The sequence below is a fragment of the Eriocheir sinensis genome, chromosome 47 (assembly GCF_024679095.1).
Source record: "Eriocheir sinensis breed Jianghai 21 chromosome 47, ASM2467909v1, whole genome shotgun sequence".
Lineage (NCBI taxonomy): Eukaryota > Metazoa > Arthropoda > Malacostraca > Decapoda > Varunidae > Eriocheir > Eriocheir sinensis.
In genome coordinates this window covers 8,497,928-8,518,789 of record NC_066555.1, presented here as the reverse complement: position 1 = coordinate 8,518,789, position 20,862 = coordinate 8,497,928, and the positions used below count along the sequence as shown (strand labels likewise).

The 20,862-nt window shown below is 44.8% G+C and overlaps 1 protein-coding gene and 1 long non-coding RNA gene across 3 annotated transcripts in view; both read right to left on the bottom strand.

Annotated features, from left to right (window-relative positions):
- The window catches only part of LOC126981365 (uncharacterized), a 9,996-nt gene extending 860 nt beyond the window's left edge, over positions 1 to 9,136 (bottom strand). Inside the window, exons 1-3 of one of the 2 annotated variants that reach the window (XR_007733916.1) lie at positions 8,460 to 9,136; positions 7,438 to 7,712; positions 1 to 790 (exon numbers count right to left, since the gene is read on the bottom strand). The exon at positions 1 to 790 is cut by the window's left edge and continues 860 nt beyond it. This is a non-coding gene — a long non-coding RNA (uncharacterized LOC126981365). The remainder of the gene's footprint in view (positions 791 to 7,437; positions 7,713 to 8,459) is intronic. The other variant, XR_007733917.1, reaches the window with a different exon arrangement.
- A 4,152-nt stretch (positions 9,137 to 13,288) lies between these two features.
- The window catches only part of LOC126981364 (condensin complex subunit 2-like), a 161,175-nt gene continuing 153,601 nt past the window's right edge, over positions 13,289 to 20,862 (bottom strand). The window contains exon 11 of the mRNA XM_050832386.1: positions 13,289 to 15,249. Within this exon, the coding sequence (XP_050688343.1) occupies positions 15,024 to 15,249 (226 nt within the window). The 3' untranslated portion in view covers positions 13,289 to 15,023. The remainder of the gene's footprint in view (positions 15,250 to 20,862) is intronic.

Here is a 20,862-nt window from a genome sequence, read left to right as displayed (position 1 = left end):
TCCATCACAGCTCCCGTTTCCATTATTTTATTTATTTACTGGAGTTACTGGATAATTCTTCATGTCCGATTCTTTTTCTTTTTTAGGTTGCTAATAAATATTGTTATTGTTATTAGACTATGATCGAGTATATCCATAATAACTATACATGCTATTTTTTTATCGAAAAAATAAATATTCACTTCATTCAGAGAGAGAGAGAGAGAGAGAGAGAGAGAGAGAGAGAGAGAGAGAGTTTTCTTTACAGGAAATTTATTTGGGAATTTCATCAGTCAAATAAAAAAAAAATACTCCTTCGGGTACCGGTACCGGTACTAACGGTACCAAAGTTTTCGGTATCGGTACTACCGGTACTCAAATTAACGGTACTTGCCCATCCCTAGTGCAGGGTCTGGGGAGATCAGCTGATCCCGCCCGCTCACAGGCGACGCACAATCCACTTCTGAGTCGGACAGCTCATGAAAACCACTAAAGTCAGAAGAACCGAAAGGTGGAGCACTAACCTGCTGGGCCCCACTGTCAAGTTTGTTGACCAGATCACTCAACAAAACCGTAAGCCGGCCAAAGTCACCGCCCGTGGACGAGCCCGGCTCATTGTTTACCTTCCCGCCTTGGCAAGGAAGAGCACCAGCTGGCAGGTCATGCAGTGAGCTCGGAAGGCTAGAGGACGTGGCTCACTTCTTTCTCATATGTCCAGGCCTCTCATCATCCCCGCAGGGCCGTTATCTCTCTGAACTAGATGAAGACCGCCTTGGCTGATCTGAAACTGCACGGTCCGCCATGGCTGAACCTGCAACGGGAGTGCGAGCTCACAACCACCCCCAGTACAATTCCTGGAGCGTACATACATCACTCCCGAATCATCACAAAAACACAAAAAACACTCAAAAGAAAGAATAAACTTACCGATGCACCAAAAAAAAAAAAAAACCAAAAAAAAAAGGAACACGAAGCCGCACGGCTGGCTCCATGCCGAGAGCAGACTAGATCCGACGGGGGTAAGCAGCCAAATTGTTCGTGGTAGGGGTGGGCAGGTACTGGTACCAGTACCGGTACTAACGGTACCAGCTAAACGGTACGGTACCGGTACCAGATTGCTCGGATTTATTTATTGAATTTATCTATAATTCTTCATGTCCGATTTTTTTTTTAGGTTGCTAATAAATATTGTTATTGTTATTAGACTATGATCGAGTACATCCATAATAACTATACATGCTATTTTTTTATCGAAAAAATAAATATTCACTTCATTCAGAGAGAGAGAGAGAGAGAGAGAGAGAGAGAGAGAGAGAGAGAGAGAGAGAGAGAGAGAGAGAGAGAGAGAGAGAGAGAGAGAGAGAGATCACCACTCAGTGAGTGGATATCTCGGTGATATGGGTACTCGATCATAGTCTAATAACAATAACAATATTTATTAGCAACCTAAAAAAGAAAAAGAATCGGACATCAAGAATTATCCAGTAACTCCAATAAATAAATAAAATAATAAAATAATGGAAACGGGAGCTGTGATGGAAACGGAAAGCAGGACAAAATGGTGGGAACTTGGGGAGACGGTCAGCGAGGCAGTGACTCAGCGTCTCCACACAGGGCCCATACCGCGTGATACCACATGGAGGCGGGCGAGCGCCGAGCGTCACTAAGATCCAAACGGTACCGGTACTAGCGGCAATGCTCAGTGCCGAGTGATCATGACGCTTCCCGGAACCCGAGTGATCATGAGGCTTCGCGGCACCAGGTATCGGTTCCGGTTGCCGCGAAGAATCGATTCTTCGCGGCACCCGGTTCCGGACGTTGAGTCACTGCCCCGCTGACCGTCTCCCCAAGTTCCCACCATTTTGTCCTGCTTTCCGTTTCCATCACAGCTCCCGTTTCCATTATTTTATTATTTTATTTATATTTATTGGAGGTACTACAAAGCGTAGCGAGTGGACGTAGTCTTGCTCGCGCTCCGCTTTTTCCGTGTTTTTTTTTTGCGCGAACTGTGGGCCAGCTCCCATTATCACCGACAAGTGATCAGCTAAGAGGCTGACTGTGCCATTACGCACCCGAACATCGTGAAGGAAGTTAGAAAACACTGGAAAATTAAGTGAAATAGTGTGCGCGACCTGGCCCGACCCAACCTGACCTGGAAGCGGGAGTACCACCACCGCAACACCGCATACCCACGGCACTCCTTCCTTCCACCAAGCCTCCCACCGTGCCGCTGTGCACCAACTACCTACGCCACTAACCCGCAAGTAGGTACCTGGACTCCTCTGAAGCATAAAAACTCACGGTAGTTAAGACGACATGGCGCCCGGCCCGGATGTAAACAACGCCGACCAAGGTCACTGCGGCACATGTGGCCGCGCCACCGACCTGAAGTTTACAATCCAGTGCACCGAATGTGATAACTGGATCCACTACACGTGCAGCGCCCTACCCTTGTACCTGCTACTGTGTCTAGCTCGCACAACCCGGAAGTACACCTGTGAAAGGTGCTCTTTCGAGAAGTATGCCGATCCAACGTGGACAGCTGAAGCAAGCGAGGCCATGGACAGGATGAGGAAGGCAGAAACATCACGCTCACCCACCAACTCATCACAGAATGGCAATAGCGACCCGGATACGCCATCATCACCACCCACACCTTGCCTCAGGAAGACGTCAGGGTGGTGAACACGCCTCCAGGGACCCAGACAACGCAGTCTGTCACCGAATCTCAAACACCAAACCATCATGCATATGGTGGCCCCCTAGGCAGTACCCCAGAAGACATGGATCTCAGCCTGGCACAGCAGACACAAGAGCAGCCTACACCCATGCAGAGCCTGTAAGTACCATAGTAGGGAACCAAGACAGCCACCATTCGCATTCGCAGTCACCCAGCACGGAGGAACAAATAGATGAACCTCGTCTGGCTGCCACAAATCCAAAGCCGTTGCGGTACACACAGGTATGTAGGTTTTATAAACGAGGACGCTGCAGGTATGGTTTCAGTGGGAAGGGCTGCAACTTCACCCACCCCAAACCGTGCCAAAAATCCATCAACCATGGACCTAGAGACGAGCGCGGTTGCAAGCTGGAAAGGGACTGCCCAAACTACCACCCTGGGCTATGCCGTAGTTCAGTGCAGAAACAAGAATGTTTCAAAAGGGAGTGTAGGTTCACCCATATAAGAGGAACTAAACGGCAACAGACTGCAACTCACAACTCTACTGCAGCAGAACAAGGCCCCCCCAGAACTGCGAACCCACCGGCAGTCTCTCAAAATCACATGAACGGGGATCCCAACAACAATTTTTTAGAAATGTTCATCGAACTAAGAACACACATTGTAAACATAAACAAAGTTGTGGAGGCTCAGGGACTAGCGCTGCAAAACCTGGCGAAGCCACCAACCCAGCAGAGTCACCCCGCACAATTGCTTCCAGCAGCAGTGGCAACCATGAACCCAACCTGGGCCTGGCCCAGGATCGAGGCTCACTAGTGGAGAAACTCTTAGTGGGCAATATTCAAGGTCTCTACCCGAAGACTAACCAAAGCAAGCTCCCATTTCTCAGCGAACTAGCCCGGGTGGAGGCCTTCATGTTTATTGCCCTCACTGAAACCCACCTATCTGAAGGAGTCAAAGAGGCAGAAATCAGTATTTCCAACTACACCTCATTACGGACTGATAGGAAAGAAAGAACCCATGGAGGCACAATTATATACCTGAGGGATGACATAGCTCTAAATGCAAAACTGCTCTTGTCATACTCAGACGGCCAAGTAGAACTCCAGGCGATCCACATACAGGCACGCAACATGGTGCTTGTAAATTGCTACCGCCCACCGAGCTGCTGCCCCAAGAATTTCAGCAATGCCATGGCGGCCCTGAGTCACCTGCTGGACTCCTTACCAATCCCAACACCTGATATTATCCTCACTGGGGACTTCAACTTCCCCTTCTTAAAGTGGCCTGAAGGGATTTTAACTGGGAGCACGCTTGCCAATAAGTCTCAGGCAGAATTACTCCTAGATATAACAAACTCTGCTTTCCTTATTCAGGTTATAACTGATCCGACCAGGGGCAACAACATCCTTGACCTGCTCTTCACAAACAATAGTGATGCAGTGAATAGCATCGCTGCCGAGAAAACTATCTTCTCTGACCACAGGCTTCTCAGGATACACACAAACTACAAGATATCAACACTATCCCCTGAAGTGACCAGACCTATAGAAAAGACCCCTTTCTCTAGTCTCAACTTCTTCAGCAGTGAAGTAAATTGGGACCTCATAAATGCTCATCTAAGGGACACTGACTGGGAGGCAGTATTGCAGGATGGTGACCCCGAAACTATGGTAGACAGCCTGCTCACTACCATCCTAAGAGCTTGCGAAGGCAATGTCCCAATGAAGAGAGGGCAAGGTTCCAGGAGAAGTGACATACCAATTGAGTGGAAAATACTGATGAGGAGACGGGCCACCTTAAATCAGCGCATGCTTAAAACATGATTAAAACGACTGTCAAAAGAGCTCGCTTCAAGCCAAAATCTCTGCCGTCGAAAAAGAAATCAGAGAATCTCACGAAAAGCAGTGAGACTGGGAAGAAAATCAGGCAGTCAAAAACATAAAGGTCAACCCCAAGTTCTTTTTCAAGTACTGCAAAAAGTTTTCTAAAACACATGCCAGAGTTGAGCCACTTAAAGCAGAAAATGGGGAAATGTCAAGAAATCCCCAAGAAACATGTCACATCCTGTCCCAGCAGTACACGACAGTCTTCTCACAGCCACAAACTACAAAGATCATACACAACCCCAGTGAGTTCTTCATGGACTGCAGCCAGACCCGCCATAACCTTGCAAATGTTACATTCACCACAGCTGACATTCAGAGAGCCATCAGCGAACTTAAGATGAACTCTGCTGCTGGTCCTGATGGTGTGCCATCCATCCTCCTCCTGAAATGCAAAGAGGCACTGGCAAGCCCCCTCTACAAGCTCTGGCGCCACTCTCTGGACACCGGCATCATTCCGTCCACACTAAAAAGGGCAGTAATCTCTCCAATCCACAAGGGGGGAGACAGAAGCCAGGCAAAAAACTACAGACCTGTGGCCCTCACCTCCCATATAGTAAAGATATTTGAAAAAATAATTAGGGATACCATCATGGCTTATTTAGAGGATAATGACCTCATGAGCAGCTCCCAGCATGGGTTCCGCAAGGGAAGATCGTGCCTCTCCAACCTGCTGGCCCACTACGACTGGCTGCTCCAAGGACTTGCTGAAGGAGGTAATGTGGACGTCGTGTACCTGGATTTCTCCAAGGCCTTCGATCGGGTCGATCATGGCATCCTCCTTCACAAGCTGAAGGCCATGGGGATAACGGGTGAGCTGGGTGTGTGGCTGCACAGCTTCCTCACACACAGGACACAGGCAGTCGCTGTCGATGGCCACATATCACAGCAAGAAAAGGTTGTCAGTGGCGTCCCCCTGGGTTCAGTCCTCGGCCCCCTGCTTTTCCTGGTCCTGATGGCTGACATAGAGGAAGTGGTCGACAGCCCCTTTCTGTCTTCCTTTGCGGATGATACCACCCTCAGCCACAGGATTAGAGAGGAAAGTGACACTTTTAAACTACAGACAAACATACAAAAGATCTTTGAATGGGCAGAAACAAACAATATGAAATTCAACGAGGAAAAATTTGAACTCCTGAGACTAGGGCCCAACACTGAGCTAAAAGACTCCACCAACCTATATTCAGGGGGACAGAAAGTGATTCCACCAAGCCGGGTCGTCAAGTGTCTTGAACAACGATGCCACCTTCCAGCACCACATCAAGGAAACAACCAGCAAAGCCAGGCGGATGGTCGGCTGGGTCCTCCGAACCTTTAGGTCAAGGGAACAGGTCATGCTGGCACTATGGAAGGCACTCATACAGCCAGCACTCGACTACTGCAGCCAGCTCTGGTCACCCCACAAAAAGGGTGACATACAAGAGCTGGAGTCGGTACAGAGGGCCTTCACCAGGACAATTAAAGGCATGAAGGGCCTCAATTACTGGCAACGCCTACAAAAGCTGGGGCTATACTCTCAACAGAGAAGAAGGGAGAGATATGGGGCCATGTATGTGTGGAAGGTATTGGAGCAGCAAATGCCTGACCCCACCCCAGAGCTACTCAAAGCCAAAACAAGTGAGCGTACCGGTCGCTTATGCGAGAGACGGGCCCTCCCTTCAACAGCACCAGGGAGAATAAAGAATCTCCTCGCCTCCAGCCTCTCACACAGTGGTCCTAGGCTCTTCAATGTGCTCCCTAGACACGTCAGAGATACCACGGGCTGCTCGGTCACCAGATTCAAAAAAGAACTGGACAACTTCCTGCAAACGCTGGCAGACGAGCCTCCTGTTCCAGGCTACACGGCTTACTGCAGGGCAGCCTCAAATTCTGTGCCGGACCAAATAGCTCTCCTAAGGAAGGACTCTCAGGCCGGCTGCAGCGGTGGTCCACCACAGCTGTGAGGAATACCCTCTAGATTCAACCAAGTAAACCAAGTAAGTAATTCTTCATGTCCAATTCTTTTTCTTTTTTAGGTTGCTAATAGATATTGTTATTGTTATTAGACTATGATCGAGTACACCCATAATAACTATACATGCTATTTTTTTATCGAAAAAATAAATATTCACTTCATTCAGAGAGAGAGAGAGAGAGAGAGAGAGAGAGAGAGTTTTCTTTACAGGAAATTTATTTGGGAATTTCATCAAAAGTCATTAAGATAAAAAAAATACTCCTTCGGGTACCGGTAACGGTACTTGAGTTTTCGGTACCGGTACTACCGGTACTCAAATTAACGGTACTTGCCCATCCCTAGCTCGTGGGGGCTGCTGCCGGCATCTCATTGGCTACCACTGGTGACGTCAGTTAAATATCGTGAAGTGAAATTATTGTTGCACATCCACCTTTTTCTCCTCACCCGTACGTCAGATGGCCACCACCGGGGGTGTCAACAGCAACAATCCACTACACACGCAAAAACACTAGCTGGCAAGTGCACACACACCAACATACAATTTACAGGCCCTCATTGCACAGAGTGCACCCTTGCGCTCATACCATTCCAGCCAGAGTTAAATTAGGTTAGATTACGTTAGGTTAGGTTGGTTTTAGTTAGGTTAGTTTTAGTTAGGTTAGGTTTAGTTACATTAGCAGGAATGGGTGTGAGTGCGAGGGTGCACTCTGTGCAATGAGTGCCCAATTTACATAGGTATACCATCCAACCCGCACTCACACACAAGGAATAACCACTCAAACGTACTCACACACCTATATAGATGTGTATCGATCTAGGAAAAGATGTACACACTGAGACACATATGTTTCGGCCCAAACAGGTTTTCTCCTGACGAAGGTGGAAAGAAAAAAGTTAAATTCACACCGTTACACAAGTAACACGAGCAACATACGTACCATAATGTACTACACCACACGAAACACATCCACACACATCATACTGTTAGTATTAGATGAGAAAGGTTCTGGTGAGTTTTAGGATCTTGAAGGCCAGGCCAGGGTCTTGGTTACCACTCAGGAGGTCAGATACTGTGGATGTGGAGTGAGGCCAGTGAGTGGAGGAGTTTCCTTGGTTCTGGTTCTGGTGTTTTTCCCTCCAAAAACCGCTTGATCTTGATTTTACAGAAGACTCAACAGCTTCTCCTTGAGTCAGGCCTTTGGAACGGTAACTCCTGTAAAGAAAAGTAGGTAAATTTATCGCAGAAGTCAGAATAGGATTTGGAGGTTGAAACTATTTTTTCCTGATAATTTCAATGTGCTTTTTATGAATTTGATATTTTTTCCCATTGCAATTTTTTTTTTTTTTTTTGCCCCCCACCCCTCCTAACCAAAACTAACCAAAATTCCAGGGGGGAAGGACAACCCCCCCCCCTAACGTAATCAAAACTAACCCAACCTAATGTTACCTAAAGTGTAGGGGGTGGGGGAAAACAAAAATTGCGATGGAAAAAAATCGCCATATTTACAATCAGAACATCGAAATCTATAAAAAAAAAGTATTTTCAACCCCAAAATCCTATTCTGACCTCTGCGATAATAATACCGAAAAATACATAGGAACAATACACAGCATACACAATATATTCTCTAAACCTGGCACACCACATTCTCTCCAAGTACTCCTTCACTGGCGCAATCATCTTTTCAGTCGTCTCGCCATTTCATTCTCACTAATACATCCCAGTTCTTACAGAACTACTCTCTATCATACTTCTCACATTCCAGTACCACGTGTTCAACAGTTTCATCCTCTCATCACACAGGTACACAAGGTTCCTGTTTTCCAAATTTCGAGTTGGTCTTGATACCAACACAGGAAACCAAAGCTCACGCCTCTCCACTCCACCTGGTGATCACACCACTCTCACACACGCCACAGGTGCTCACAGGCTTCTTCAAGAGTAAGTAGGCTTACTCACAGCAAAAACTTGGGTCAGAAGAGTCGCAAAATCGTCGCTAAATCAAGTGAATCAAATCCGCCTTTCTTCTCTGTCCGCTCCATTTTGAGTATTCTTGATCTTGATCTTGATGTTACAGGTGACTCAAGATTCCTCTTGAGTCAGGCCTTTGAAACGGCAGCTCCCGTAAAAGACAAAACAAACGAACAATACACAAACTACACACTACTCTCTACACCCGGAACACCACAATCGTCGTCTCTGTCATCTCCTCACTCTTTATGTTTGCGCCTTTTCCCTGGCCGGGCTAAACAGCTTTGCAACAAAATAATGTGCTATGCAGATTAATAATGAAGTTTTATTTTAACTTTTCAGGCTTCTAAACTATAATGGCCCTTAAAATTAGAGAAAATTCACAAAATACGTTTTAGAACACTCCTGACAGCTGATCCAAGGTGGCCCACATTGCCCATATGGGTCCCACATCAGACCCATGCAGTGTTGCCAAATTAGCGGTTTTCCCGCTAAATCTAGAGGTTTTGTTTGAAATCTAGCGGGAAAAATCTTAAAATTGACAGGAGTAACTGGCGGATTTTTAACTCCAATCTAGCGGCAAATTTTTATGGTTTCACCTATAATCTGGCGGATTTTTCATGCCATCCTAGCGGATTTGTAAATTTTGAGTTGGCAACACTGGACCCATGCTTATAAACATTGCCCACATATTGCCCACAAAGGGCCCACATGGGCCAAATGGGCCCACTTCCGCCCACTCACAAACCCATATGGGGCCCACATTTTTTGCTGCCTTCATCGATGAAGGCAGCGTCGAGGAAGGCGAGCCCGGAGGGCTTCCATGGCTCGTGTTGGGGCTGTGGCGAGAAGGGGCACAGGCGCAATCGGCGTCCGAAGGAGCGAAGGACGTGTTCTCTCGACTTAGATTATGCCACACTTAGATTATGCTTTACACTTAGATTATGCCACACTTAGATTATGCTTTACACTTAGATTATGCCACACTTAGATTATGCTTTACACTTAGATTATGCCACACTTAGATTATGCTTTACACTTAGATTATGCCACACTTAGATTATGCTTTACACTTAGATTATGCCACACTTAGATTATGCTTTACACTTAGATTATGCTGTCCAGTTTTGGTGCTCACACTACAGAATGGACATCAACTTGCTAGAATCAGTTCAGAGGAGGATAAATGTTGTAGTCGATCGTCAGTTGAGTCGTCCTTACGATGTGGTCAGTGGAGTGCCCCAGGGTTCAGTTCTTGGTCCACTTCTATTTCTTCTATATATTAACTTTCTTACTCATGACATTAGTTCCCATACAAATTTTTTTGCTGATGACCTTAAATTGTATATTTCAATTGAGACTACCTGTGTGCATACTGCTCACCAAAACATGGCTTCTTGTCAAAGAGATATTGATAATCTTTACAAAGTTGCATTGTCTTGGGGTTTATCCATGAACATTAATAAATGTGTAGTTGTCAAATTCCAGAGGCGGACCGTGGACTTGTTGGGTTTACCGGCCTCTGGTATGTATTATCTAAATGGCATTCCTATTCCAGTTAAAGATTCTGCAATGGACCTTGGGGTTAATGTAGATTCTTCCTTGAAATTTCACCAGCACATACAGAACGTCGTCCAGAAAGCAGGTGGCATGGCTTAAAATCTACTTAAATCTACAGTTAACCGCGATGCTACCTTTCTTGTCCCTATTTATGTGACGCACATTCGGCCTTTACTTGATTATCGTTCAGCTGTGTGGAATCTGGGATATATTGCTGATCTCAACTCACTTGAGTCAGTGCAGAGACGTTGGACCGGGAACATTAGAGGTATGGAGCATCTAAGTTATTCCCAGAGACTGAAGGCTTTGGACTTGTACTCTGTCCATGGACGGCTGCTACGACATGACATGGTGAAGTATTGGCAAATATTTCACGGTTTCTGTGCTATTGCCCCCGAGGATATGTTTGTCAGTCCACCTCTAGGCACCACAAGAGGCCATCAATATAAGGTTGCACACATAAGAACTGAATTAGAGATCCGCAAGAGGTTCTTCAACGTCAGAGGTATTTCGCTGTGGAACTCTCTTCCCCAGCATGTTGTTTCAGCTAATTCACTATCGGCATTCAAAGCATCATTTGCTGTTCATCTCGGTGACAGACTTTTTACATTTTAGTTTGTTCATTTACATATTATTAATTGATTATTTACTTTGCTGCACATGATGCACAATTCCAGCTCTGTCTATAGCACATGTATTTGTATGTACGGAGGTTACTGAACTAGTCGGGCTGGCGCACCAGCAGAGTGCGGCTTCCTTTTGGGCCCTGTGTCTACCGTCTACCGGGTTCTGCGAAGCCCACCAGGTGAGAGAACCAGGTGAGAGAGACCAAGATGATTCAGGGGTTAAGGAACCTCCCATATCAAGATAGGCTGAAACATCTCAACTTACATTATCTAGAAAGACGAAGAGTGCGGGGAGATGTGATAGAAGTATTCAAATGCGTCAAGGGTTACAACAAAGGGGATATAAAAAAAGTACTGAGAATTAGCCAGCAGGATAGAACACTCAGTAATGGATTTAAATTAGAAAAGTATAGATTTAGGAGGGAAATAGGCAGGCATTGGTTTAGTAATAGGATGGTGGGGGAATGGAATAGACTCAGCAATCACATATAGTGAGTGCAGGGACGATAGCCTGTTTTAACATTAGACTTGATAGCTACATGGATGAGGATGACAGGTGGTAGTGGGGGGGAAGCTGGAGCTGCCTTGTGTAGGCCATTTGGCCTCTTGCAGTCTCCCTATGTTCTTATGTTCTCATGGCTGAGTTCCAACACCCTCCAGCCTCGCTGCAAGGACTGTGGCCAGACTGGCCACCGTTGGAGCGCCTGCCCCTGGCCCAAGGACGTAGCGTAGGCGGGAAACACGGACAGGCTGGAGTAGGGAGCCGAATCCCAGCCGTCCACAGTCCCCGGGCCCCGCCTTGTGTAAGCTGCCACCGTTCGACCAGCGCGATGCAGGTGGGAGCTGGGAGGCTCAGTGAATAACAAGCCATGTCGCTTGACAGTAAACACCGGGGCTAAGGAGACCTCAGTGCAGCCCGACACAGGGCACTGTGTGCAGCTCGAGGGGCCAGTGGAGGCTTGTACTGACGTGAGCAGTGCAGTGGAGTGGCTCCCGATGTACGTTGCCGGTCTGGAGGAGCCGTGCTTGCTGGGCCTTGACAACCTGACGCAGATCAAGGCTTGTGTCGACCTCGGACGGAAGCTGGTGAGGGTGCGCGGTCAAGTGCCCTTGCTTCTGGAGGTTTTTGAGCTTGGTTGTGTGGGGGTAGTTACGGCCGAGCGAGGGCACTTTGCCCCGAGGGTGGAAGCCAGGATCCGGTGTCGACTGTCCAGAGCGTTGAGTGGAGCGGAAGGCATGGAAGAGCCCACTGAGGATTTGCGGCTGGTTGACGCTGGAGCCCCTTGGGGGCGTGGGAGGAGGTGGTTGCGGTGCTGGTGGCTGACCTCTTCGACGAGGCCCGGGAGGTACCCGCTGGTGCCAAGCTGGGCACCTATGAGGAAGACGGGGGTCCCAGCAGCAGCGTTGAGGACGTGGCGGAGGATCTGACCGTGGCGAGCGAGGTGGCTGAGGCTAGCAGTGACCCTGTGCAAAGGTTTGGGCTGGAGATGCCGCTATGGGTGCCACTGCCTGCTTGCCACCGCCCACGCCTCCACTACAGCGACCTTGAAGGGAGCAACTTCGAGGCGAGGATCGAGGTGGATGATAAAGGATTTTTTGTGATATTCCTGAGGACTAATTTCCTTTATGTATTTCATGTGTTTCTTTTGTGTGTGTGTGTGTGTCTGGGCAGACGGGTCGTCTGCCTTTATAGGGGGGGATAGTGTTACACCAGTGGGTGTGTTTGTGTGTTTTCGTGTTTGTGGAAGGGGTGCAGTTTGAGTGGTGGAGGCGGAAGCAGAAGTGAGGGGCGTTCTGCAGTGGGGCGTTGGAGTCTCTGGCTGTGCTGGGAGCAGGACACACTTGCCCGCTGTCTCCTGTGTGCTTGCCTGCCTGTTACTCGCCGAGTGCCTGTGTCCGTGCCCTTTATGTGCCTTTATAGCCTGTACTGTGCCCAGTGGACTAGTGTAACGTGGTTGGAGCCTGTTGTTAAAACGAGGAATCTTGTGCTGTACATATCCTTGTCTCCTGCCTCTCCTTGGTGTGCGGCTCGCTGTGAGTGGCGTCATGTTGCAGCGTGCCTCCCGCTGTTCTGGGTTCACGACCCTGTGTGTTTGGCACGCCACCTGCCTGCCCGTGGTTGGTGTGTTGTGGGGGGGCAGCGTAACAATATTAAGGGCCAAAAGAAAAATGGTAAAATTACAGGAGAGACTCAAATTAACTGTGCTTTTCTCAACAATAATTTCAACAAGGAGTATCATGACACCTCCCCATTCAGAATGAATCTCTCGTTTGGCTTCTCATTTCTATTTGCTTTTTTAGGAGCAGTGCTGAGCCTGCTTTTTTGTTTTCTTTTTTGTTTTTACCTTTGAACTGTTACCTCTACTGTAAAATAAAATAAAATGATATATGATCATAATCAACTTTATCATGTAATAAATATCAATATGCATGGTTGCATTAGAAAAGTTATATTGTACTTTTAAATGAATCCTAGAATGAATATTGAGGAATGAGATCATAGGTTATTTGATGAGGTACTGAAGGGCCAAACCACCACTTGTAAACAACCCAAAGCCTACCTTTGACCTTTAATGTAAAATACAAATGATTTTTAGAGACTTATTTTTTGGGAGAAAAAAATGCACCATATGACAAAAAATACTGTATATTTATAAGTTCATAGAGAAATCAAGAATATTACAAACTTCCTGCTATTATAGTAAGGAAAAAAATATCACCTCTGTACCAGTTTTATCAGTTTTGAAAATGTTTGTCCATCCTGTCTATTTATGACTAAAATGACAATAATGAAGATGATCACTGTAAACATTACAATTTTCAGATTTAGAACATAGTTAGAAAGCATTTAAATTTAATTTTTTAATCTTGAAAATTACAGTAAAACAAAAAATCAAAAGTACCATTCAAGAGTGTGATCCTCATTATATAGGCAGTAATCTCTACGAATCCACGGACCCCGGTCTGAATCCCAACCCGGGTAGTTGGCATGCATCTAACTGAGCTGTTCATCGTTCCTTTTGGGTTGATTGATAAATGGGTAGCCTACCTGGGGAAACCTGGTAGGGGGTTAGCTGTTGTAACCCAGATGTCACACTGGTCCTGTGTCCATGGGTAATGGGTTCTTACCCACCACAAAGGGACAGAGTGACAGAGATGTGCACTGAGGCCATGAACAGCTAAGCATAAGGCCCCAACTTTACCTTACTACCTAATCTTTGAACACTAGTGAGAAAGAGATGATAGAGTGTAAGAAGGAAACTATTATAGAAACATTGCAATGATGTGAATTTGCCAAAAGCAAAATATGTTGACACTATTTTGAAGCAATTATGCATATAGGCTGTTCCTTAATTCTATACACCAATCTGATTGTTACTTTTATCAGGAAAAAAAGTACAGTAAGATCTCGCATCTAATGGGTTCATATTTATGAGGCCACATCTATTCTTATCCAATGGAGGGGGGGTGAATCTAGCAAAACAATGAGGAGGGGGTGCAAGGTTCAAATCAGGGGTCACCTTGGCTGAGTGAGTGATGTCATTAGTGTTCACCCTCCCCTCACACTGCCTCGCCCTAGTCTCCTACCTCATTCCTTGCCATATGTACAAATTGTTAGGTTGTACAGCCATCTCTTGCCACTTCAAGTAACCTAAATTTCCATGTAACGTGTGCTTTGTGGTAGTTTACTCCTTGCCTGTAGAAGAGGGAGGGTGGTGGAGGTGAAGATGGCAGTGAGGAGAGAGGAAAAGCAGCTCAGTAGCCTCCCTTTCCACCTCAGATACCATATTTCATCTCACCCACACACCTTATTCATCAGTCACACTTGAGTTATCCACATTATTTCATCTCTATTTTATATTCGTATGACTATGTATGATTATATGATTAACACTAATACTAAAAACTTATATAATACGTGAAATATGGTCAAATTAGGAGTTTGATCCAATTCATTTTCACCTATTACATTTTCCCCCACCTGTTTATGTATTTGCATCTAACGAATGATTTTTGATAACTTTATGACTGGATGTGAGATATTACTGTACTCTGAAAAACTGAGCAGAGGAAGAAATATTTATTTGTAAAAAATTGATAATTATGTTATAAGTCTGCCAGTCTGCAAGTTATCTTCATATTATTTATAGCACTTCAGATTTTGAGGAAATACTATGCTAAAAAGTTTTAAGAAGTCTGCTATGAAAGGATTATAATTTCACATTTGCATGAATTTGGACAATTAAAGCAATGGGCTTTCATGAGTAGATTTTTCTCCTGATTTGAGTTCTAGAAATTTGGAATGGTGTGTAGGATTTGCAAGCACACACCCTATCCATATCAGGTACCATGACAGGAGTAAAATTTATCCTTGCATAATTGTGAAATCTGTCAAATTGCCTTTATCTAACAACTTTAAGCAGTGTTCATTAGCTAAATGCAGAAGACCTATGAATACCAGAGGCACTGAAATATTTCCAGACATGGATGCTGATAATTTCTGAGGAAGCTCTTTGTACAGAGATGAAAAGTCAATGTTTCCATTAGAATCCTCCTTATTTTTCATGTGGGGCTCAGTCAGGTTGTCTAATCTGGAAAAAAATAAAGAAATCATGTCAATTTCATTTAAACATGAGAGAGAGAGAGAGAGAGAGAGAAAAAAAAAAATTTACACAGATATTCAGACCACATAGACTGTAGTCCAGACAATGTGGTCTGCCCTTAAACATAAAATGTACTTTTTTTTTCAACGTATTCACCTATGGCACCGGTAGGCTTTCTTGATAGGGCCTGATGGTCAGCCCCAGCCCATCGTGGCGCAGGCAAGTGTTTATAGTGGCGCCATTTTGTATTGGTTCATGCTGCCCCCTGGAGCTCATCTTTGATCCTAGAATCTAGAGTCCAGGTTGATAGGTGGTCTTCTGGACAGCATGTGGGTAGTCTTAGGCCACTCGGCAGTGACTGAAAAATCCCAGCTTGTGGCACTGGGTGGGGCTCAAACCGGCGTCGTCCTGGACGCGGCACCATCACGCTATCCACTCAGCCACCACCTCCCCAACATCAAATAGCCATCAAAACGGTTACATTTTTGTTTTAATGAATATCAGGGCGGAGAAAGTAATTCTTATTCTTAGTACAGGTTGAGAATCCTTTATCTGAAATTCTAAAATCCAAAAGTTTTTTTAATGATGACATGACGCATCACAAATGGCAAATTCCACAAAGTGATGGGAAGGTTCCACCACACACAGCTGTTGTGTGCTGCTCAGGGTTGCCAGGTCCGCGGCTTACCTGCCCAACTGAGTGGGTAAATTTACTGCTACGTCAACACTTTGGGCGTAAAAATATCTTCCCACCAACACCACGGATTTTGGGTGACTTTTGGGATAGGATTGGGTGGTAGCACAGTCCACGACCTGGCAACTCCGGTACTGCTATGCGTTAGTTTGTTGTCAGCAGTCGTCACAGTAACATCTTCGCTCGTTACTCATTGTGATTAGCGTGTATTTGTGTGCTCTGTGGTGTAAAGATATTGTTGAAAATGTCAAAAGGGCCTGCATATTCCAAAATCCGGAAAAAATCTGAAGTCTGCAACACGTTTGGTCCGAGGGATTTCAATTTCAGATAAGGGATTCTCAACCTGTATATGAGATAATACAGTGAGTGAGGACACTACAAGCTGCCTGATCAGCAGCCACCAAATGCCTGAGATGCTGAAAAGGAGAAAATGAAAGTGAAAGCAATGAGAAGAGAAAGAGGACTAGAGAATATAGATCAGTGGTTCCCACCCTTTTTTGTCCCGTTCCCTCTTTTCCAGTCACTTTTTCACCAGTGGGCCCCTGTCATCTCGCCAGCCACTCGTGACCATCACAAGGGCTAAATCTAAATCTGTCATGTGGGCCATGAGTCTGACACCCCTGGTACCATTAGCTAATGTAGAACAATTCTAGCATTTAAGCATCCAGTTTTAAGGATTCTGTACAGTAGTATGAATTCTATTCCGAGCTGCATGTCTCCTAATTCCAGTAAAAAAAAAAAAAAAAAATAAAAAAAATAAAAAAATCAGAATCTCTATGGACCCCTTGAAATTTTTCAATGGACCCCAAGGGGTCCATGAACCCCATATGGGAACCACTGATATAGATGACTAAAAAATGGAGGGACAGAGGAGTTGGGTTATAAATATCTCAAAATGCTCAATAGATTAAAAAAAATTCAAGAAGTAAGAACAACAAATAAAATATCAGCAACAAATGGGTAAAAATTATGAAATACATTATTAAAAACAAAGCAAATAAATTATAAGTATATAAATGAATAAATCTACAACATATCACAGGGAAAAATTAATAGAATATAATGACAGGACATATACACTAAGCTTCCTACTCAAAAATCTTGTTGGTTTACACCTAAAGAGTGAATGTCACCATAGTCAGACTCGGCTATGAAGCCCGGTTGGGCAGGGCCCACTTGAGGAGTCTCCTGGTCATAGCGTTGCCATATTTTATTTAATCCGCACAGAATGTTTGATACACAATTTCAAATAGTACTTAACTGACATACAAAGGAAAGTGATGCATTGGGGGTGATGCAGCACTCTGTGAAGAGGTTTAGGCCTCATATGAATGGACTTCACATATGTGTTGGACTATAGGGGGTCCTCGGGTTTCACCGTCCTTGACCCATGATGTTTCAAGGTTACGATGCAAGCCCCATAAATTAATAAAAAATCCTTGTTTCGACTTATGACATTTGTAACGTAATTACAAACTTCGCACATGAACTAGTTTGCGACCACGATGTAGGAATATTGTTATGGTACCCTCGTCCAACCGAGCCTCAAAGCGCACCGTCAACCAACATCACCTCACCAATAACAAATTCACGCATGAATCCTCAAAGCCCCAGCAGCACCAGCTCACTTACTCGAGGACTCGTGACTCTCTGTATCGAAGCTTCACCCACCATTCAGCTGAATGTCAAGAAGCCTCACACTCATAGACCATCTCGCCCACCAAGGTTATAAATATACCTTCAACTGCTCACCCCAGCAGTCTCAATCCGAGGTAGCTCATTCTCCGAGGACGCAAGGACTCACTACCTATCGTGAGCAACCGGGATTCACCAAGGGGTCTGACATACATACACACACACACACACACACACACACACTCAAGGGTGACAGATTCAAGGGAGGCGACTATGAGGTATTTTTTGACGAATGTATTTAAAATCGGACGAGTACATGTTTTTCGCTCAGTGTGGCCAGGAAACCCTAAATTATCATGTGGTGAGGTTTGTTTTTGTAAAATTACCCCCCCTCCCCCTGGAGGGGCTTTTGTGTCATAGTCAGATATGCGCGTCATAAGACGCTCATGTCAACACATGCGATATCATTCGTATATACGTAAAAATTGCATTAGAATATTTTATTTCTTCATAAATTTTGTCATCTGTCATCCTCTCTTCTTCGTGCGGAGAGGCAGGGGAGGAAGAGAGGTGCCACCGCGCCAGTGCCAAGCGAGACACAGACGGGAAGAGTATGTTGTACTTTTCTCTCCTCTCCAGTCAAGGCAACCAGAGAAAGAGTCACCAATATCAAGAGGGCTTATGGAGCGGCCAAACCTCAGAAAACAAGCAAGAGAGTAGCGTAGAAGCGAGGCACTCCCGCGGCACTCGCGCTACGCAGGAGTGCCGCGGGCCCAGATGCCTGATCATTCTTCAGTAAGTCAACAAGATATACACAATAATATGTGAAAATTTCATATCAATCAAATAAATGCAAATGGCAAGACAGGAATGAAATGTAAAAATATCTTTAGGAGCCAATATCTCGAAAATTAGTTTTTTAAACTTAAAATAATTTCACAAAATCGGTAAAAAGTCTGATCGACTTTTGTAAGGTATCAGTTGAAACTACACCTAAAGGGCAATTTTGTGTTGGAAATAGATTTTCAATAATGTCAAAAGAGAACGGGACACAGAGAGAAGAAAATAATAATTGACAAAAGATTGTAATTTTTTTCTTCGAAGACAAAACAAAAATTCAAAAAGTTACTTCCAACAAAATGTAGATAGGTAAACAGAGTTTCTATGGTATTTTTTTCAAACCGATTAACTGAAAAATAAAGCCTGTGAAACAAAAAAACAAAAAAATACGCTTTGTTTGAGTCTCTCCTAAACTTCACCCGAACTTGATGAAATTCACAGAATAACATACCTTTACAGTAACAAACAACATACTAAGATTTCAAAGCTATTGGACGTACCATATGCACAGGAGGACCCCCGGTAGTCGCCCCCCTTAATACAAGAGAGAGAAGGCTGGTGGGATGGAGTGTACAGGTAACTCTCGATTTACGTGAGTATTGTGTCCTTGAAGAGGTCGCGTAAATCAAAAACAATGTAAATCAAACAAGAGGTAGGTTTCTATTGAAAAATGAATATTCACTTCATTCAGTGGAGAGAGAGAGAGAGAGAGAGAGAGAGAGAGAGAGAGAGAGAGAGAGAGAGAGAGAGAGAGAGAGAGAATATCCATATCACCGAGATATCCACTCAGGCACTCAGTCTCAGCCTCACTTGTGTAAGGAAGAAATGAGGGACACCATGAGCGACTGGCTAGTATTGGTACCGGTACCGAGCAGTCTGGTACCGGTACCGTACCGTATAGCTGGTACCGTTAGTACTGGTACTGGTACCGTTAGTACCGATACTGGTACCGGTACCACCCCACCCCTATTGTTGAGTAGCGTGGCAGCGTGGGTACTGTATTGTTGTTCAAGTGGTGAAAAAACGTGTAAATTCAACATTTATTTGGATTTTGGACACAGCGTTATTTCAAAAACGCGTAAACCAAACTCGCGTAAATCGAGTTACCTGTACCTGGATTTGAAAAAGGCATTTGACAAAGTACCGCACAGAAGACTACTTTGGAAAATTGAAAATAGGGGTGGAGTGGGTGATGGACTGATTAAGTGGCTGGAGGACTTCCTAACTAACAGGGAAATGAGGACAATAATCAAGGACAAGGTTTCCAACTGGTGCCCAGTGAGGAGTGGGGTCCCACAAGGTTCAGTGCTGGCGCCAATAATGTTTGCTGTTTATATAAATGATATGGTGGACGGAGTGACCAGCTATGTGAGTTTGTTTGCAGATGATGCAAAGCTATTGAGACGAGTCAATGATGTGAAGGACTGTGAGGCATTGCAGAGGGACCTGGACAAAATATGGGAGTGGAGTGGTACATGGCAGATGGAATTCAACCTTGGGAAATGTAAAAAAATAGAGTTTGGTAGGAGTGGTAGAAGATGTGAATATGATTATAAGATGGGAAGTGAGATAATATGCAGAGGAGTGGAAGAAAAAGATTTGGGAGTGACTGTCTCAAAGAACATGTCACCGGACAAACACATCAACAGGATAACGGGACAAACTATGAATTTGCTGAGGAACATAAGGACGGCATTTGTGTATTTGCACGAAGAGATGATGAAGAAAATAATAGTTACAATGATAAGGCCAAGGTTGGAGTACGCAGCAGTGGTCTGGCCTCCTCACGAAAAGAACATAAGAAAGCTGGAAAGAGTACAGAGCAGCAACTAAGATGGTACTGGAACTTTGGGATCGAGCTTACGAGGGGAGACTCAATAGCATGGGGCTCACAACCCTGGAGAGAAGAGAAAGAGACCTGATAGTGGTGTACAGGGTGGCGAGCGGGGTGGAGAATCTTGGCAGAGAGGACCTGTGTGTGTGGAGCGAGAGAGAAACGAGAGGACTTGGAAAGAAGTTGAGGGCGACCACATGTAGGCGAGATGTGAAAAAGTTTAGCTTCCCAAACAGAAACATTGAGCTATGGAATGGACTGGAGGAGGAGGTGGTTTGTGCAAGAAACATTCATGATTTTAAGGAAAAGTTGGATAAGAGAGGATATGGAGATGGGACAGCGCAAGCGTAGCTCTTTTCCCGTATGTCACAACTAGGTAAATACACACACACATACACACACACACATCTATCCACATTCACATTCTCACGTGTGTATATATATATATATATATATATATATATATATATATATATATATATATATATATATATATATATATATATATATATATATATATATATATATATATATATATTTGGTTCCTCATTTGTAATTCTAACTCTAACTAAGCACTTCAGTGATGTCAAGTAATTAT